Here is a 15182-nt window from a genome sequence, read left to right as displayed (position 1 = left end):
AAGTTGGAGAGGTTTTGGCCTTGGTTGATCCCCTACATTTCGTGTCTCTTGTCTCTTTATTGTTTATGCATTGGTAGCTGTTTGATGAAGAAGAACATTATAATAATCTAAGTAAGGAGAAGATCGTAATCTAAAAGAAGTAAAAAAATTCACAAGCAGTTATCATTAGAAGAGAAATCACCTAATTGATATGCCCTAGATTTCTCAATAGTTAGGAGTGATGTTAGATTTGAGGAGGGTAGGACCTTTAAGAGGTCACATGGGATAGATACAATAGCGGTATAGGATAAGGAATGAGAGGCTCTGAAGATTGAGTAGGGACCAACAACACCAATAACAGGGACATAATCTTCTGATTAGGAGGAGGAGCGAGAGGTTAATTCGAGCTCTGACAGGAGGAGGTCGAGATGGGTTAAGGAGACAATGAGAGATGTCAAGGAGCATGTGGAGACTCTTAGAAGCATTTTTAGGAAGAGTAGACCAACAACCAAATTTTCCAGTTATATGGCCTTGATGAGCAACATTAGTGAGTTTGATCCTTCTAATTATGAGGAGGTAGTAGACTAGGAGGTTTGGGAGGGTGGCATGATGGAAGAGTATAGTTCCATTATGAAGAATGATGTTTGGGAGATTGTACGGAGGCCTGAAGGGAAGTCGGTGATCATTTCTTGATGGATCTTCAAGATCAAGTATGAAGCAGAAGGCAGTGTCGAGAAGTACAAAGTGAGGTTCATGGCAAGAGGGTTCTCCCAGAAGGAGGGAGTAGACTATGAGGAGGCATTTGCTCTTGTTGCCAAATATGCATCTATTAGGGCAATTGTTTCTATTGCTTCAGAGAGGGAGTGGAGGATACATTAGATGTATGCGAAGACTGCCTTCCTCAATGGGGTGATTGAGGAAGAGGTGTATATTGAGCAGCGTCAAGTATTTGAGGTGCATGGGAGAGAGTTCCATGTATGTAGGTTGAATAATGAATTATACAAACTTAAGTAGGTACCTCGTGCATGGTACTCTAAGATTGATGGTTACCTACTTGGATTGGGCTTCACCAAGAGTGAGGCAGACTCCAACTTGTACTATGTCCTTGTTGATGACGAGTCACTTATCTTGGTACTGCATGTTGACGATCTCTTTCTCACGGGTTTGAAGAGGCTCATAGGGATGTGCAAGGAGGACCTTGCTATAGAGTTTCAGATGGACATTGGTTTGATGCATTACTTTTTGGGATTAGAGGTGTGGCATTAATCAAGAGAGATCTTCCTTGGGAAGGGAAAGTATGCAATTGAAATTTTGATGAGATTCAAGATGGAGGATTGCAGACCGATGTCTACACCTATGATCGCCAACTTGAGGAAGCTATGTTGTTTTGAGGATGAGTTGGTGGATTTCACATTGTATAGTTAGTTGATCGGCTCTTTGATGTATTTGGTCAACACTAGGTTAGATATTTGTTTTGTTGTGAATACACTCAACCAATTCATGGTGGAGCCGAGGAGGGTTCATTGGGTGGCAGCGAAGCATGTGCTTAGGTATCTTTGTGGTACAATGGATTATGGACTGAGGTATGTCAGAGTTGTTGGAGTGGAGTTGCAGGGCTACATAAATTCAGATTGGGGAGGGAGTGTAGTGGATAGGAAGAGTGCTTTAGGTTGTTTCAACTTGTGATCAACTATGATCTTATGGTATAGCAAGAAGTAACACTCAGTGGCACTTAGCTTAGCAGAGGCTGAGTACATGGTAGCGATGGTGAGTTGTGAGGCCATATGGCTTCACAAGATACTCACAAGATTATTTGGTCTTGAGATGGGGCCCGTTGTGATTTATTGTGACAATCAAAGTTGCATTAAACTCTTTGAGAATCCAGTCTTTCATGATAGGTCCAAGCATATAGAGATTAGATACCACTTCATCAGAGACAGGGTCCATAGAGGTGTCGTGACATTGGAGTACATATCCATAGAGGAGCAAGTAGCAGATATTCTCACCAAGCCTTTAGTGAAGGCGAAGTTTGTGTTTTGCAGAGACAAATTGGGGGTGGTTGAGAATCCCTTCCTTGATAACAGGGAGTGTTGATTTTGTAGCCTCGGAAGGCCTTCAACATCGACTTGGTGTTTTAGCATGTAAAAGATATTTGATTGCCTCTTTAGGTGCTTCCCTGGTGGAGTAAGTGATTTTATGATTTCTTTACTGAGGTTAACTTAGGAAAAGTACAATAATTAACTAAAATAATTATTGCGGACTATTAAGCCAAAGTTCCAAAGATAATAAAATCATTTAAGTGACTTAGATATAATCTTGACTGTTGATCTCAAGTGAGGGTTAGGATGTAATCTTAGCCATCGATCACTTAGGGGATTAGGGTTAGGGATTTTGGCTTAATGAAATTATAAAATAAGCCTAAGGGAGAGGTGAAGACACATCGTGTTGAGGAAGTGATTTTATCAAGTGTGAGGGGCTCGATTACACTGAAGAGAAGTGAGAAGAATTGCAACATGGGATTTCAAGAGAAATTTTAGGGAAGCCAAAGCTAGGAGAGGGACAGGCTGAGTCAGTTGAAGAAGAGGGCCAAATTATTGGAGGGCCACAATATCCATATGCTGAATTACTCAAGTGTGTGAGGGCCAAGCAAGGGAAAAAAAGGGCTGAATTACTGGTGAGGGAGGCTAAATTTTTCAGAGGTGGAGTTTTTTCAGTAGTGCCGATTTCCAAGTGCTGATTTCCTTGAGGCTGATTTTTTCCCAATGGGGCCTAGTTTCAGGGTCCTAGTGGTTGCATTTTCCTTTGTATTCCCTATCGTTCTAGGCCCACTTTTTTTTGAGAAATTTAATATGAAGGAAGATTGTGTGTAGATTTTTACTGTAGATTCAAACTACTTATGTGATATGCTAAAACAAAAGACATGAATCTACTCTACTCATCAGCAGAAACAAAAATTGATCGATGAAAACATTAAGCAGCAAAGGAAGAAATTCAATCGCACATAGCACAATATTTTCTGGGGAAAGCCACTGATCAAAACCCCGACTATCTATATTGCTTTAACCAAAATATTTGAGAAGAAAATACAATGCTTGTTCAACTTGAACAATCTCTGCACAAGTACAAACTATCTCACTGCTTTGCAAACCAGCTCAAGCCAACACTTAACCAAACCTGCTGCTTGCCAAGCCCCTACTTCCTTGCGTAATCCCTAAGGGAATTAACCCATATTTAATTGGGAAAATCCCTCACCACAACTGCACAATCCATCATAGGCGTTCTACTGATTGCATGCACTATCTGTACCAGTGTTGTTAAAATCGCGATTTAATGAAAAAATCGCGATTTTTTCATCTTGCCGATCAAATCGCGATTTTTATACGAAAAAATCGCCTACTTTTTTTTTGCCGATTTTTACTGAAAAAATCGCGCTTTTTTCAAAAAATCGCGATTTTTTCGAAAAAAACGCGATTTTTAACGAAAAAATCGTGGGGGCTCAGGACAACATAGTTTTATAACTTTTTTTGGGTTTTTTCATGCAATGTTTTTTGAAAGAAACAAATAATTTTTGAGTGGGGTAGCTTAATGATCAAGTCTAGGCCCTAGTATGGATATGCTATTCATGGTAATGTTAAATTCTTAAAGTAAAAGTGACATTCTCCTTAATCTTCATTTTCATCCTTTTACTTAAATTTTTAACATTACCATGAAATGACTCAGGATGTTTGAGAGTGGTTCCAGCCTCATTGGATTTCATATGGAGAAAGTAGAATTTTAGATTTCATTTAAAATCCAGCAGACTTATCAGTTTTTCAGGATTTCAGGATTGGGAGATTGTAATGTTTCCAGGTGACACCACCTGCCCGGGCTACCCTTGCCACCAGTAGAGGACGTGGTCTACCTCCTATAGCTCCTACTTCTAGTTCTTCAACGTCTAGAGCACATCAGACTCCACTGCCATTTCCACCTGCACGGGCACCAGCATCTACATCTAGAGGGAAAGGGAAAGCTGTGGCATTTTCTCGCAAGAGGGGCAGAGGAAATCAATAGGATTAGACTTTCATTTTATTGTATATGACATTATGACATGATGAGATACATTATCATATTTTTTGTTGATATTTTGAGGCTGAGTTGGGACTCAGGAGTCAGGACTTACTATTCAGGACATGATTCAATGTTATGTGTGATTTTAGCGCTAGAAATGATATTAAACATCTTATATGTTAGTTTTTTTATCATATTTATGTGTCAATGTATTTATTTTATGTTGTAGATGGTTTAGATATTAAAAAAATTGAAAAAAAAATGAAAAAAAATGAATATTTTTGTGCCAAACGCTTTTTTCCCGCTTTTTTCCGCTTTTTCCCGCTTTTGCCGATTTTTTCCGCTTTTTTCCCGGCGCCGATTTAATCTCGATCGCGCTTTTAACAACATTGATCTGTACAACTCGGAAAATTATAAAACTGATAGTACACTGTCCTTGAACTCTAATCTCAACTGGGTCTTTCTCAGAACTGACATGCATGAGTTATTTATGAGTGAATTATCAGTTAATTGGTTGAGCACTGAAGCTACTCCCCACTGCTAGACCTCCTACTAGTTCCCCCAACAGTTGGAACGAGTTTAATTGACCTTAACTCAGTTATATTGAATTAATTAATTGCAACTCAAAATAACTCAACTTGGACCCCCAAAATTTAGGAATTACTCTACATGACTCTAGATAGACTTCCAACTCAAATTTACTAAGCCAACTAGGTCAACTTAACTTAGTTAACTGTTACAAGTTGCTATGAGAATATAATTTCGATATAATTCCCAATTTAATTCAAGGACAAATTAAATTAGGATTTTCTTGTTGCTATTTTTAACACTCCCTCTCAACAAGACAGGGATTATCTGCTACCCCGATCCCGCCTCTGTGAAACTTTAATTTGCATACTGACAATGCCTTTGTCACTAGGAAACCGGATTCGTCCTAAACCCCCTGCGAATCCCGAATCCGGCGAATCCGACACGATTCGGTCCGGATTCGTGTCCAAATCACAGGACACGTCGTGTCCGTTTCGGACACGTCGTGTCCGAGGGCGTGTCGCGATTTTAGGACACGTGTCCGGTTTCCAGGACTCGCTAAGCTCAGCGCGGGTATGAAAAGGGCGTGTTTGCTCATTAATATTTTCATTTGGTAAGTGATCTGTGCTGTTGCAGCAAGGAGTAGAGCATTTTGGCAGCTTCATAATCAAGTCTAGGCCCTAGTATTGATATGCTATTCATGGTAATGTTAAATTCTTAAAGTAAAAGTGACATTCTCCTTAATCTTCATTTTCATCCTTTTACTTAAATTTTTAACATTACCATGAAATGACTCAGGATGTTTGAGAGTGGTTCCGGCCTCATTGGATTTCATATGGAGAAAGTAGAATTTTAGATTTCATTCAAAATCCAGCAGACTTATCAGTTTTTCAGGGTTTTAGGATTGGGGGATTGCAATGTTTCCATTGAATTTTGTCATGTATTAGGGTATGGAACTCGTATTTAATCAAGAGCACCAAACCAAGAGCTTCTGAATATGTCGCTCCCGCTCCCGTTTTCGCTCCCGCTCCCCGCTTTCGCTCCCACTCCCAAGTAACACTGTTCCTGATGATATGGGTCTGGACACCATTGTTGAGTTGGCATTGGCCAACATGGATCTCAATGATCCAGTGCTAGAGCCTGTTAGATTTGATGACTTAGAGGGGTCAGCCTCCATACCAGCAGATGCAAAGGCGACTATGGATACAGGGGAGGAGGAGGATGTAGAGGAGAGCAGTGGGGACCATGATGATGGGGACAGTGATGCTGATTCTGATGCTGATTGATGCCTTGAGGCTTGTATACCTGTAGTTGTTTTATATTTTCTATTTCTATTTGCCATTGGCATTGCACCAACACTACCTATGTAACACATTTTGATTTGATGACTTAATGAGAAAACTACAGTTGTCAGTGTGTTTATCTTACTATCTTGTAGTTGTAAGTTGTCTTTTAGTTATGAATTATGAATCATGATTTAAATTTTTAATAGATTTATCATTTATGTGACCAGTACCACTGACATTTATTTGAATTTTGTATGTACTATGCATGCTAATAGCTATAGATGAAGATCTATGTTTGAAATCAATAAATTTGTATCATTAATTAAAATTTGTGTAAGAAATATGATAATATCTAATTTTTAATATATATATATATATATATATATATATATATATATATATTTTTTTTTTATATAATATATATATATATATATATTTTTTAATAAAATAATATATAACGTGTCCTAACGTGTCCTGTTCCGGGGGGTCAGCGTGTCCCGAATCCGACACCACGAATCCCGAATCCTACGTGTCCCGAATCCCCGTGTCAGGTGACTTAGCTTTGTCAAAATATCTGCATCCTGATCCTCTGTAGGAATGTACTCCAACAACATGATTCTCCTCTGCACACAATCTCGAAGATGGTGATATCGGATGTCAGTATGCTTGGACGGATCATGAAACACTGGATTCTCAGAGAATTTGATACAACTTTGCTTGTCACAGTAAATCACTATTGGATCCATCCACTAACCAAACAAACCAACAAGAAGCTTCTTCATCCAGAGGAGTCTCCATGGGTTTATTGCTCTCCATGTGGAACTTCTTCGGTATCTCGTTGGCATACTTGCCCTAAGAGACAAATAGTTCCTTATCTCCTTGCCACACCTACATACCAAGAAAGTAATGCATGAGCCCCAAGTCCTTCATTTCAAACCCTCTTGCAAGATCCTCTTTGCAAGATTTTATCTTCTCATCACATGTTAGAATCAAATCGTTGACATATCAAACAATAGTCAACAATTTACCTTCAACCACAATATGGTAAAGGTTCGCATTTGCGTCACTTCTGTTGAAGCCCAACTCGGTGAAATAACTGTCAATCCTAGTGTACCAAACACGAGGTGCTTGTTTTAGTCCATACAACGCTCGCTTGAGTCTGCACACATGCGACTCTTCGTTGAAGGTATCAAATCCTTTTGGCTGCTCAATGTACACCTCTTCCTCAATCATGCCGTTGAGGAATGCTATAGTTACATCCATCTGATGTATCTTCCATCCCATCTGTGCTGACAATAATAGAATATATTTGATTGATGAGTACCTTGCTACAGGAGCAAAAGTCTCATTGTAATCAATTTCCTCCACCTGAGAGAACCCTCTGGCCACAAATCTGGCCTTGTGTTTCTCCACACTCCCATTTGCTGCTTGCTTTACCTTGTAAAGCCATCTGGAACTCACCACTGACTTGTCTGCTGGTCTTGGGACCACCTCCCAAACACTGTTTCTGATAATGGAGTCATACTCCTCAACCATGGCATCAACCCACACTAGTTGCTGCACTACTTCCTCGAATGAGGATGGCTCAATCTCTACACTCTCGCTCATCAGAGCCATGTAGCCAGTGTACCTCTCTGGTGACCTCCTTTGCCTGCGTTGTGATGTGGGTGCTCCCACATTCTCTTTAGCATCATGCAATAACCTAGTCAATCTCTCTAGTGCGCTTTCTCCCATCTCTGGAAGTCTCTGCATGAGTGGGTGTTTCCACTCCCTGCTTCTCTGCATGTGGCTGCTCCACATCATCTCGAGGTTCCTTGCTCCTCAACTGCATGTAGTTGAAGCTCCTTCTCAAGGGAACATCTCATGGCCTTCTCTTCATCGAACTTTACATCTCTGCGAACCATTGTCATCCTGTTGGTTGGCAGGTACACCCGATAGTTGTGAGGTGTATCAGTGTACCCCACAAATATGCCCAACTCAGCTGTTGGCTCTATCTTTTTCCGTGCATCTTTGGTAACATGGCAGTAGACTGATGAATCAAAGATCCTAAAGTGTGCCACATCTGGTTTCTTCCTTGAAAAAGCTTCTTTTGGTGTACTCATCCCGAGAATTCGATGAGGGCTTCTGTTCTGCAAATAAACAACTGTGTTGTATGCTTCAGCCCACAAGTGTAATTGTAGGCCCTGATCATGCAACATTGCTCGTGCCACTCCCACAATATTTCTGTTCTTCCTTTCAGCCACCCCATTCTGCTGTGGGTTATGAGGTGATACCAACTCCCATCAAATGCCTTCTGTTGCACAAAAGCTCTTGAATTCATTCGACACATACTCTCCACCGTTATCGCTTATGAGAGCATTAACTTTCTGGTCGGTATCTTTCTCGACAAGTGTTTTAAATTCACAAAACTTAGCGAACGTTTGATCTTTCTTCTGCATGAAGAAAATCCAACATTTACGAGAAAAATCTTCAACAAATATTACAGAATACCTGTGCTTGGCCGTGGATGCTGTCAAGAATGGTCCACACACATATGAATGAACTCGATCAAGGATCGCTTGTGCTCGACTGTCTTTGTCATGAAAGGAAGCTTTGGTGTACTTCCCAAATGTACACCCTTTGCATGTGTCTCTCTGCTCTAGTGTACCCTTGGGAAGTCCTGTAGAAATTTGTTGCATGATCTTCAAAGCTTCGTGGTGCAAGTGACCAAATCTTCTATGCCACAACTCACCAATGTTTCGGCTCTGCACCTTCTTTGCTTTAGTGCTCAAAGCAGTGCAGTCTTCTACCTCCAATTTGTAGAGGTTCTTCACTTGAACCCCTATCCGTTTCACCTGTCATGTGGCTATGTGATGAAGGAAAGCTTTTCCCTTACTAAATATCACATCATAGCCTCTATCCTCCAACATGGCAACAAAAACCAGTTCTTCCTCAAACCCGGAACATACATGACATCTCTCAAATTGAGGGGAGAACCAGACTCCCTCTAAAAGGGCAACAAAAACCAAGTTCCTCCTCAAACCCGGAACATGCATGACATCTCTCAAATTGAGGGGAGAACCAGACTCCCTCTAAAAGGTAACAATACCAATGCTGGTTGCGCTATCCTATCTCGATATGCATCTGGAGATCCTTCTCCTCCAAGTTATTGAAGATCTCTTTGTTACCGGTCATATGGAATGAAACTCCACTGTCCAGGTACCACACACTACCCATCACCGATGACACCATGCAAGCGATGAGGGTAAAATCCAGTTCGAATTGCGAAGCAAGAGCTTCACTTGCCGCTCCTCTTGAGGGCTTCTTACCGACCTTCTTGTGCAGACACTTTGTGGCATAGTGTCCCAGCTCGTGACAGTGAAAACACTTGATTTTCGACATGTCCTTCTTCTTGCCGCCCTGACTGGAATCTGATTTGGAATGGGATGACTTCCCCTTCCCTTTCTTTGCCTTCCCAGCTAAGGCACAATTCTCCTCATCATCATGCTTTGATGCAGATCCGTCGCTGGTTTTTTGTCGAATCTCTTCCTGTACCAAGTCGGACCATAATTGCTCCCACTCTGGTAGCTTCTCCCTCCCATTAACTAAGTCCTGGTAGCTGTGCCAGCTCTTGGGAAGTCCTAGAAGTGCTAGGATCACCAGATCATCTTTTGCAATAGTAACCCCGACACTTCCAAGCTCATCCTGACATTGGGTGAACTTGGTCAAGTATTTCGGAATTGAGTTGCCCTTCTCCATCTTGATCTTTTTGAGCTTGTCCTTTAGTGCCAGCTTCCTGTGGTCACTGCTATTTTGAAACAGGTCCGTCAATGCCTTCCACATTGCAAATGGAGTTTCCTTACTGTGGAGATTCGAGACAATATGATCTCGAACTCCTTCTAGGATAATCCTTCTCGCCTTTGCCACACACTTTCTCCATTCAACCAAATCTTTAGCATCAGATGCTGGAGGCTTCGAGATATCATGATTTATGAATTCCTTCAGCCCATTGTCTTCCAACACTGCCTCCATCCTGTCCTTCCAAGCTATGTAATTCGAGCTACCCTCCAGGGCATACTCAAGTCTCAAACCGTAGAATGACATCCCGCTGGCTTTGAAGTATGAAACTGCAAATTCGATATCACTTGCACAACAAACTCGTATTCTATTCTTCTATAGTGACTTCAGCTCCGATACCATGTATACTTTTACTGTAGATTCAAACTGCTTATGTGATATGATAAAACAAATGACATGAATCTACTCTACTCATCAGCGGAAACAAAAAATTGATCGATGAAAACATTAGGCAAAAAAGGAAGAATTTCAATCGCTTATAACACAATATTTTTCTGGTCGAAACAACTGCTCAAAAATCTGACTATTTATATTGCAGTAACTAGAAGATTTGAGAAGAAAATACAATGCTTGTTCAACCCGAACAATCTCTGCACAAGTACAAACTATCTCACTGCTTCACAAACCAGCTCAAGCCAACACTTAAACCAAATCTGCTGCCTGCCAAGCCCCTACATCCTTGCACAATCCCTAAGGGAATTAGACCATATTTAATTGGGAAAATCCCTCACCACAACTGGGCAATCCATCACAGGCCTTCTACTGATTGCATGCACCATTTGTACAACTCGGAAAATTATACAACCGATAGTACATTGTTCCTGAACTCTAATCTCAATTGGGTCTTTCTCAAAACTGAGATGCATGAGTTATTTATGAGTGAATTATCAGTGAACTGCTTGAGCACTGAAGCTGCTCCTCACTGCTAGACCTCCACTAGTTCCTCCAAAAGTTGGAACTAGTTTAATTGACTTCAACTCAGTTAGACTGAATTAATTAATTACAACTCGAAAAAAATTTAAGAATCACTCTACATGACTATAGATAGACTTCCAACTCGAATTTACTGAGCCAACTAAGTCAACTTAACTTAGTACTCAAAAGAACTAAACCTAGACCCCTAAAATTTAAGAATCACTTTACATGACTATAGATAGACTTCCAACTCGAATTTACTGAGCCAACTAAGTCAACTTAACTTAGTTCACTGTTAGAAGTTGCTATGAGAATAGAATTTCGATTTAATTCTCAATTTAATTCAAGGACAAATTAAATTAGGATTTTCTTATTGCTATTTTTAACATTGTGTTGGACACAAGTTTGCTGTTGTAGTAAGTGATTTCCCTATTTTTCTTATGCTGCATTTTATTTTTTGTGTTAATATACAAGTGTTTATTTCATCAGAAATTTGAGAAATATTTGAGATAAATATTTTCTGGGTTTTTAATAAATTGTTGAAGTAAAATAAATTAGATCTGGTATAAAATAATTAACAGTTTAGAGCTTATAAAAATCATAATCTATCTTTTCCTTTTTGACATTCTATTTCTTATTGACTTTATTTTATTCATCTCTAGTTAGGGTTTTGAAAGTTGATCATGGAAAGAGGAAACACTCATAGAATTGTCTCTGTTTTCATTTCTTTACTTGTCATATAATTGTTTTTACTCCTCGATATTTATAACTTTGTAACTGATAGATAGTTGATGTCATTTGATTCAACTCCATTTCTTATTCTACCTCATGCTATCTGACTTTTGAGTTTGTTAACTTCTAATGGTCAACTACTGGTTACAAAGTCTTGAGACTTGTACTAGATGGTTTATTCTCTAATCTAGTGTGAATCACATTTTTAACTTCTTAATAATGTAGTATTTGCCTACTAGTATGATTAAAATTTATGCTCTCTGCATCTTATCAAACATTCTGCAGCTCTTTTAATGTGTGTGTGTGTAGAAGTATAAAACATTCCCAGGAATACTTCACTTTTGTGTTTTTAGGGTTGGACTGGTCTCCCTTCCTGCTTTGGCAACATTGATATGTGTCTATGTCAGAGAGAGAGAGACTGATCGCCTTTCCTTCAGTAGCATGCCTTGGATGGATGGTTTAACTAATTGAGCTATATATATGTTTATAACTCCCAAAGGCATGTAGCCGAAGGGAAGTCCATAGGTCACAGTTTCTAATCTGGTTGAGTCCCTTGAGTTTACCAGCGGATATTGTGGTTGGTGGTTGAGCTGTCCTCCATCTAGATATTCTGGGGAAGGTTTGTGTGTGTGTGGGGTGTGGGGGAGGAGGAGGGAGGGTCTTGCTATACACACAATCCTTTTACATATATAGGGAAATTTTCTGATATTTAACTGTTTCCTAGTTTTGTAGCCTTGTTTGGGTGTGAACATAAAATGGAATTAAAAATGCCAAGAAAATAAACCATTGGAAAAATTGTAGAGATGTGCTAAAATATTTGTTTTTGATTTTGAAGAAATGTTTCCTTTTTCTCACAAGTCAGTTTCTATCCTTTCTCCTGATATATATATATATACACACACACACACACACACACGATCCTTTTACATATATAGGACAATTTCTGATATTTATCTATTTCCTAATTTTGTAACCTTGTTTGGATGTGAACTTCATAAAATGGAATGAGAAGTGCCAGAAAAAGACTATTGGAAAATTTTTATAGATGTGCAAAAATAATTGTTTTTGATTTTGAAGAAATGTTTCTTTTTTTTAACAAGTCAGTTCCTATCCTTTATCCTGATTAAGATTTTTCATCGTGCTTTCAAAGAACTCTATTGGCCAGACTGATCACAAAGGGGGAGAACCAACCTATAAACAAAGGTTTGAGGTTGACAGCTTGTTTCTGGTTTTTCTTATCACTATTAATAACTTATTTCTTGCAACATTATTTGCTGTAGTCATTTAAGTCCAGGTTTTTGAATGATGCTTCAAGGAATGTCTTCTCACTTCTGTAGGAATATAGATGCTGATCAGCAGTTTACTTTTAACCAGGACAGGTATGTGTAATTGACTGCAAAGTTTTGATGCAAGTGAAGCCATTGATGTATTAAAGGTATTTGTTTTCAATGCTGCAATTTTTTCTAGGCATACAGGTCACAGTGGTAACGGGTTGTAATTTTTGTTGGGATGGGTCAACAAACTTGGAGATCTCTTACATGAGCCAAATTTCCCCTCCATGGAATGGTACCTTGTGGAGGAAGAATGTCTTGATTAATATGAAATACAGGCAGGAATGCTGGAGATTGTGATATGATGACCAATAAAATTTGTCATGGGGTAATGGGTTTTATTCGGGCAATAACAGGTTTAACACTTCTCATCTCTGATATAAATGTGCCATTCATGTCATGTATCTTTCCTCTGACATTGGCTTCTTTCTCTGGAGCATTTAGGTTTTCAGTTCCCAATTGTAATGTTGTGTGCACTGTGTATAGACAAATAATCACCCAACTGTGTTTAGCATCTATGAGAGGTTTCTGTTTTCCCAATTCAGTAGAACAAAGGAAGAGGTCAAGTTTTGGTCAAGGGAACAAAAGTCCACAGGAGAGGCAATGGATTGCATTTATTAAGTGCTATTCATTTAATATAAGTCCATAATTAGTCATTCCTGATTCAATTTTATTCCATCATAGGGCCATTTTTCAAAATTCTAGAACAATACATCATGATAATATTGATTTTGTGAAATTTGCTCGACTGCTTCAGCATTTGTATGTTGATGATGACGGGTTTTGTGGCTATGGAGTGAGTTTAGTTAATATGTTTAGGTTAGCTAATCCATACCCAGAACATTGTTGCCAAGCATGAAACATAACCTAATGTAAAACCAATGCTCTGTCAACTAAAGTAACGTTTATTTTTCTTCATTAATAGCTACAAGTGGATGCTTTGCCTTTTTTCTCTGTAGGATTGAATTTTTTCCACTTTATTAAGGAAATTACATCCCAAATTTATTTGGATTTGTATAAGTGATGTCGTAACTTGGGAGTGAGGCCATGGCACTCAAAAAAACACATTCAAGGGATTCCATAGCATCAACTGGACTGTCTGTATCTCTCTAACGGATTTACTTAATCAGGACTCTATATAATATAGATTCATCTGCTAGGCATTTTCCTTTGTGCCAAATGGATCAAATGGCTCTTGTAGGATATCAAGCATGGAATGCCCTAGTTAGGAACTCTATACTGAAACACGAAGGACTTCTTACATGGTAAGTGGGCTAGAAAATACCCATTTGTGATTTAATTCTCAAACCTGCTAAAGTTTGTGGGTGTTTTTATCTTTCAAGTCATGGGGTTAGTGTGCAGTTTGTCAATGCTATGGTAGCGGGATCACATACTTAAAAATAGTGGCTCTTACAAGTAATATTGGGAAGAAGTGGTGACCTCATCTATTTTAGTGAGTTTCCCTTGCCTGAAGGGAACGTCAAATAGAAGATGAATTTGTTGCAAAACGTGTTGCTATCCTTTCTGTCATGAAGTATGACACTACCTATTTTCCGATTTTTTTATTCAAAACATTACTTTCCTTCATTGATATAAAACTAGCCTTGTGATGTAGTGTGTATATACATCGAGTATATTTGGTTTTGTGGGTATATATATAATTCCGATATTGTATTTAATAATGCACCTTACGAGTGCCAACTAGAACTGCTGTACCGTGGAGGATTTTCTTGAATTTCCTTTTCCCTATTTGGAGAGATTTTGTAAGTTACATTGTATATATTTAGTTTATAACTTATCCTAGGCTTGATTTTTCTCTTGGTATCAATGCAAATGAGAACGTGCAGTGGTCACAGGATGACCAAAACCAGTGTTACTTGGGAGCGGTAGCGAAAACAGGTGCGGGAGCAACATTTTCAGAAGCTCCCGGTTTGGGAGCAAATCCCGGAGCATTTTTTTGTGTAATATATATATATATATATATATATATATATATATATATATATATTTTATATTTTGATACATATATGTCAACAAAAACATGTAGAATGATGAATTAGATATAAAAAACATAAAAAAACATAGATTGAACCATATAACAACAATCTAGAAGTTATAATCTTTATCAACCACGTCCACAAGTTAGTAACGTAGTAACATACAACATATTGAGTCTCATGATTCATCAATCTTAAAGTTTCAAGCTTTCAAAATTCAATATATAATATTTATCATCATTGATCACCAAAGTTGTACTTGTAAGCTAAGTGTAACCATTACAACAAATAATATCTAACATGAAATGAAATGAAACCTAACATGAAATGAAATGAAACGACTTTCAACTTTCATGAATCATCATATTCATAATTCATTACTAATGAGTTACAATTGCCAACTTCAAACTTAAATTGTCATATATTGTTTAAAAAATATCATAATAAATATGAAAGAGTCGATAATTATAAAAACTACTAGAAACTAGAAAAGACAAGTAAATCTATTATCTATTTCTTATGCCTGGGCC

At 38.5% G+C, this 15182-nt stretch overlaps 1 protein-coding gene across 3 annotated transcripts in view; it reads left to right on the top strand.

The window, feature by feature from the left end:
- Window positions 1-13311, top strand: part of LOC149191298 (uncharacterized) — a 128817-nt gene extending 115506 nt beyond the window's left edge. The window contains exons 5-7 of one of the 3 annotated variants that reach the window (XM_089404154.1): window positions 12475-12527; window positions 12662-12703; window positions 12792-13311. In XM_089404154.1, coding sequence (XP_089260280.1) covers window positions 12475-12527; window positions 12662-12703; window positions 12792-12822 — 126 coding nt within the window. In that variant the 3' untranslated portion in view covers window positions 12823-13311. Of the gene's footprint in view, window positions 1-12474; window positions 12535-12661 lie in introns of all 3 variants that reach the window. The other 2 variants (XM_089404156.1, XM_089404155.1) reach the window with 2 other exon arrangements.
- Window positions 13312-15182: the final 1871 nt, after the last annotated feature.

The sequence above is a fragment of the Pinus tabuliformis genome, chromosome 2_2, assembly GCF_031772625.1.
Source record: "Pinus tabuliformis cultivar Carrire ecotype Pingquan chromosome 2_2, CPIR1, whole genome shotgun sequence".
In the NCBI taxonomy this organism is placed as follows: domain Eukaryota; kingdom Viridiplantae; phylum Streptophyta; class Pinopsida; order Pinales; family Pinaceae; genus Pinus; species Pinus tabuliformis.
Note: the sequence above shows the minus strand (reverse complement) of the source record. Positions and strands in the feature narration are given on the sequence as shown.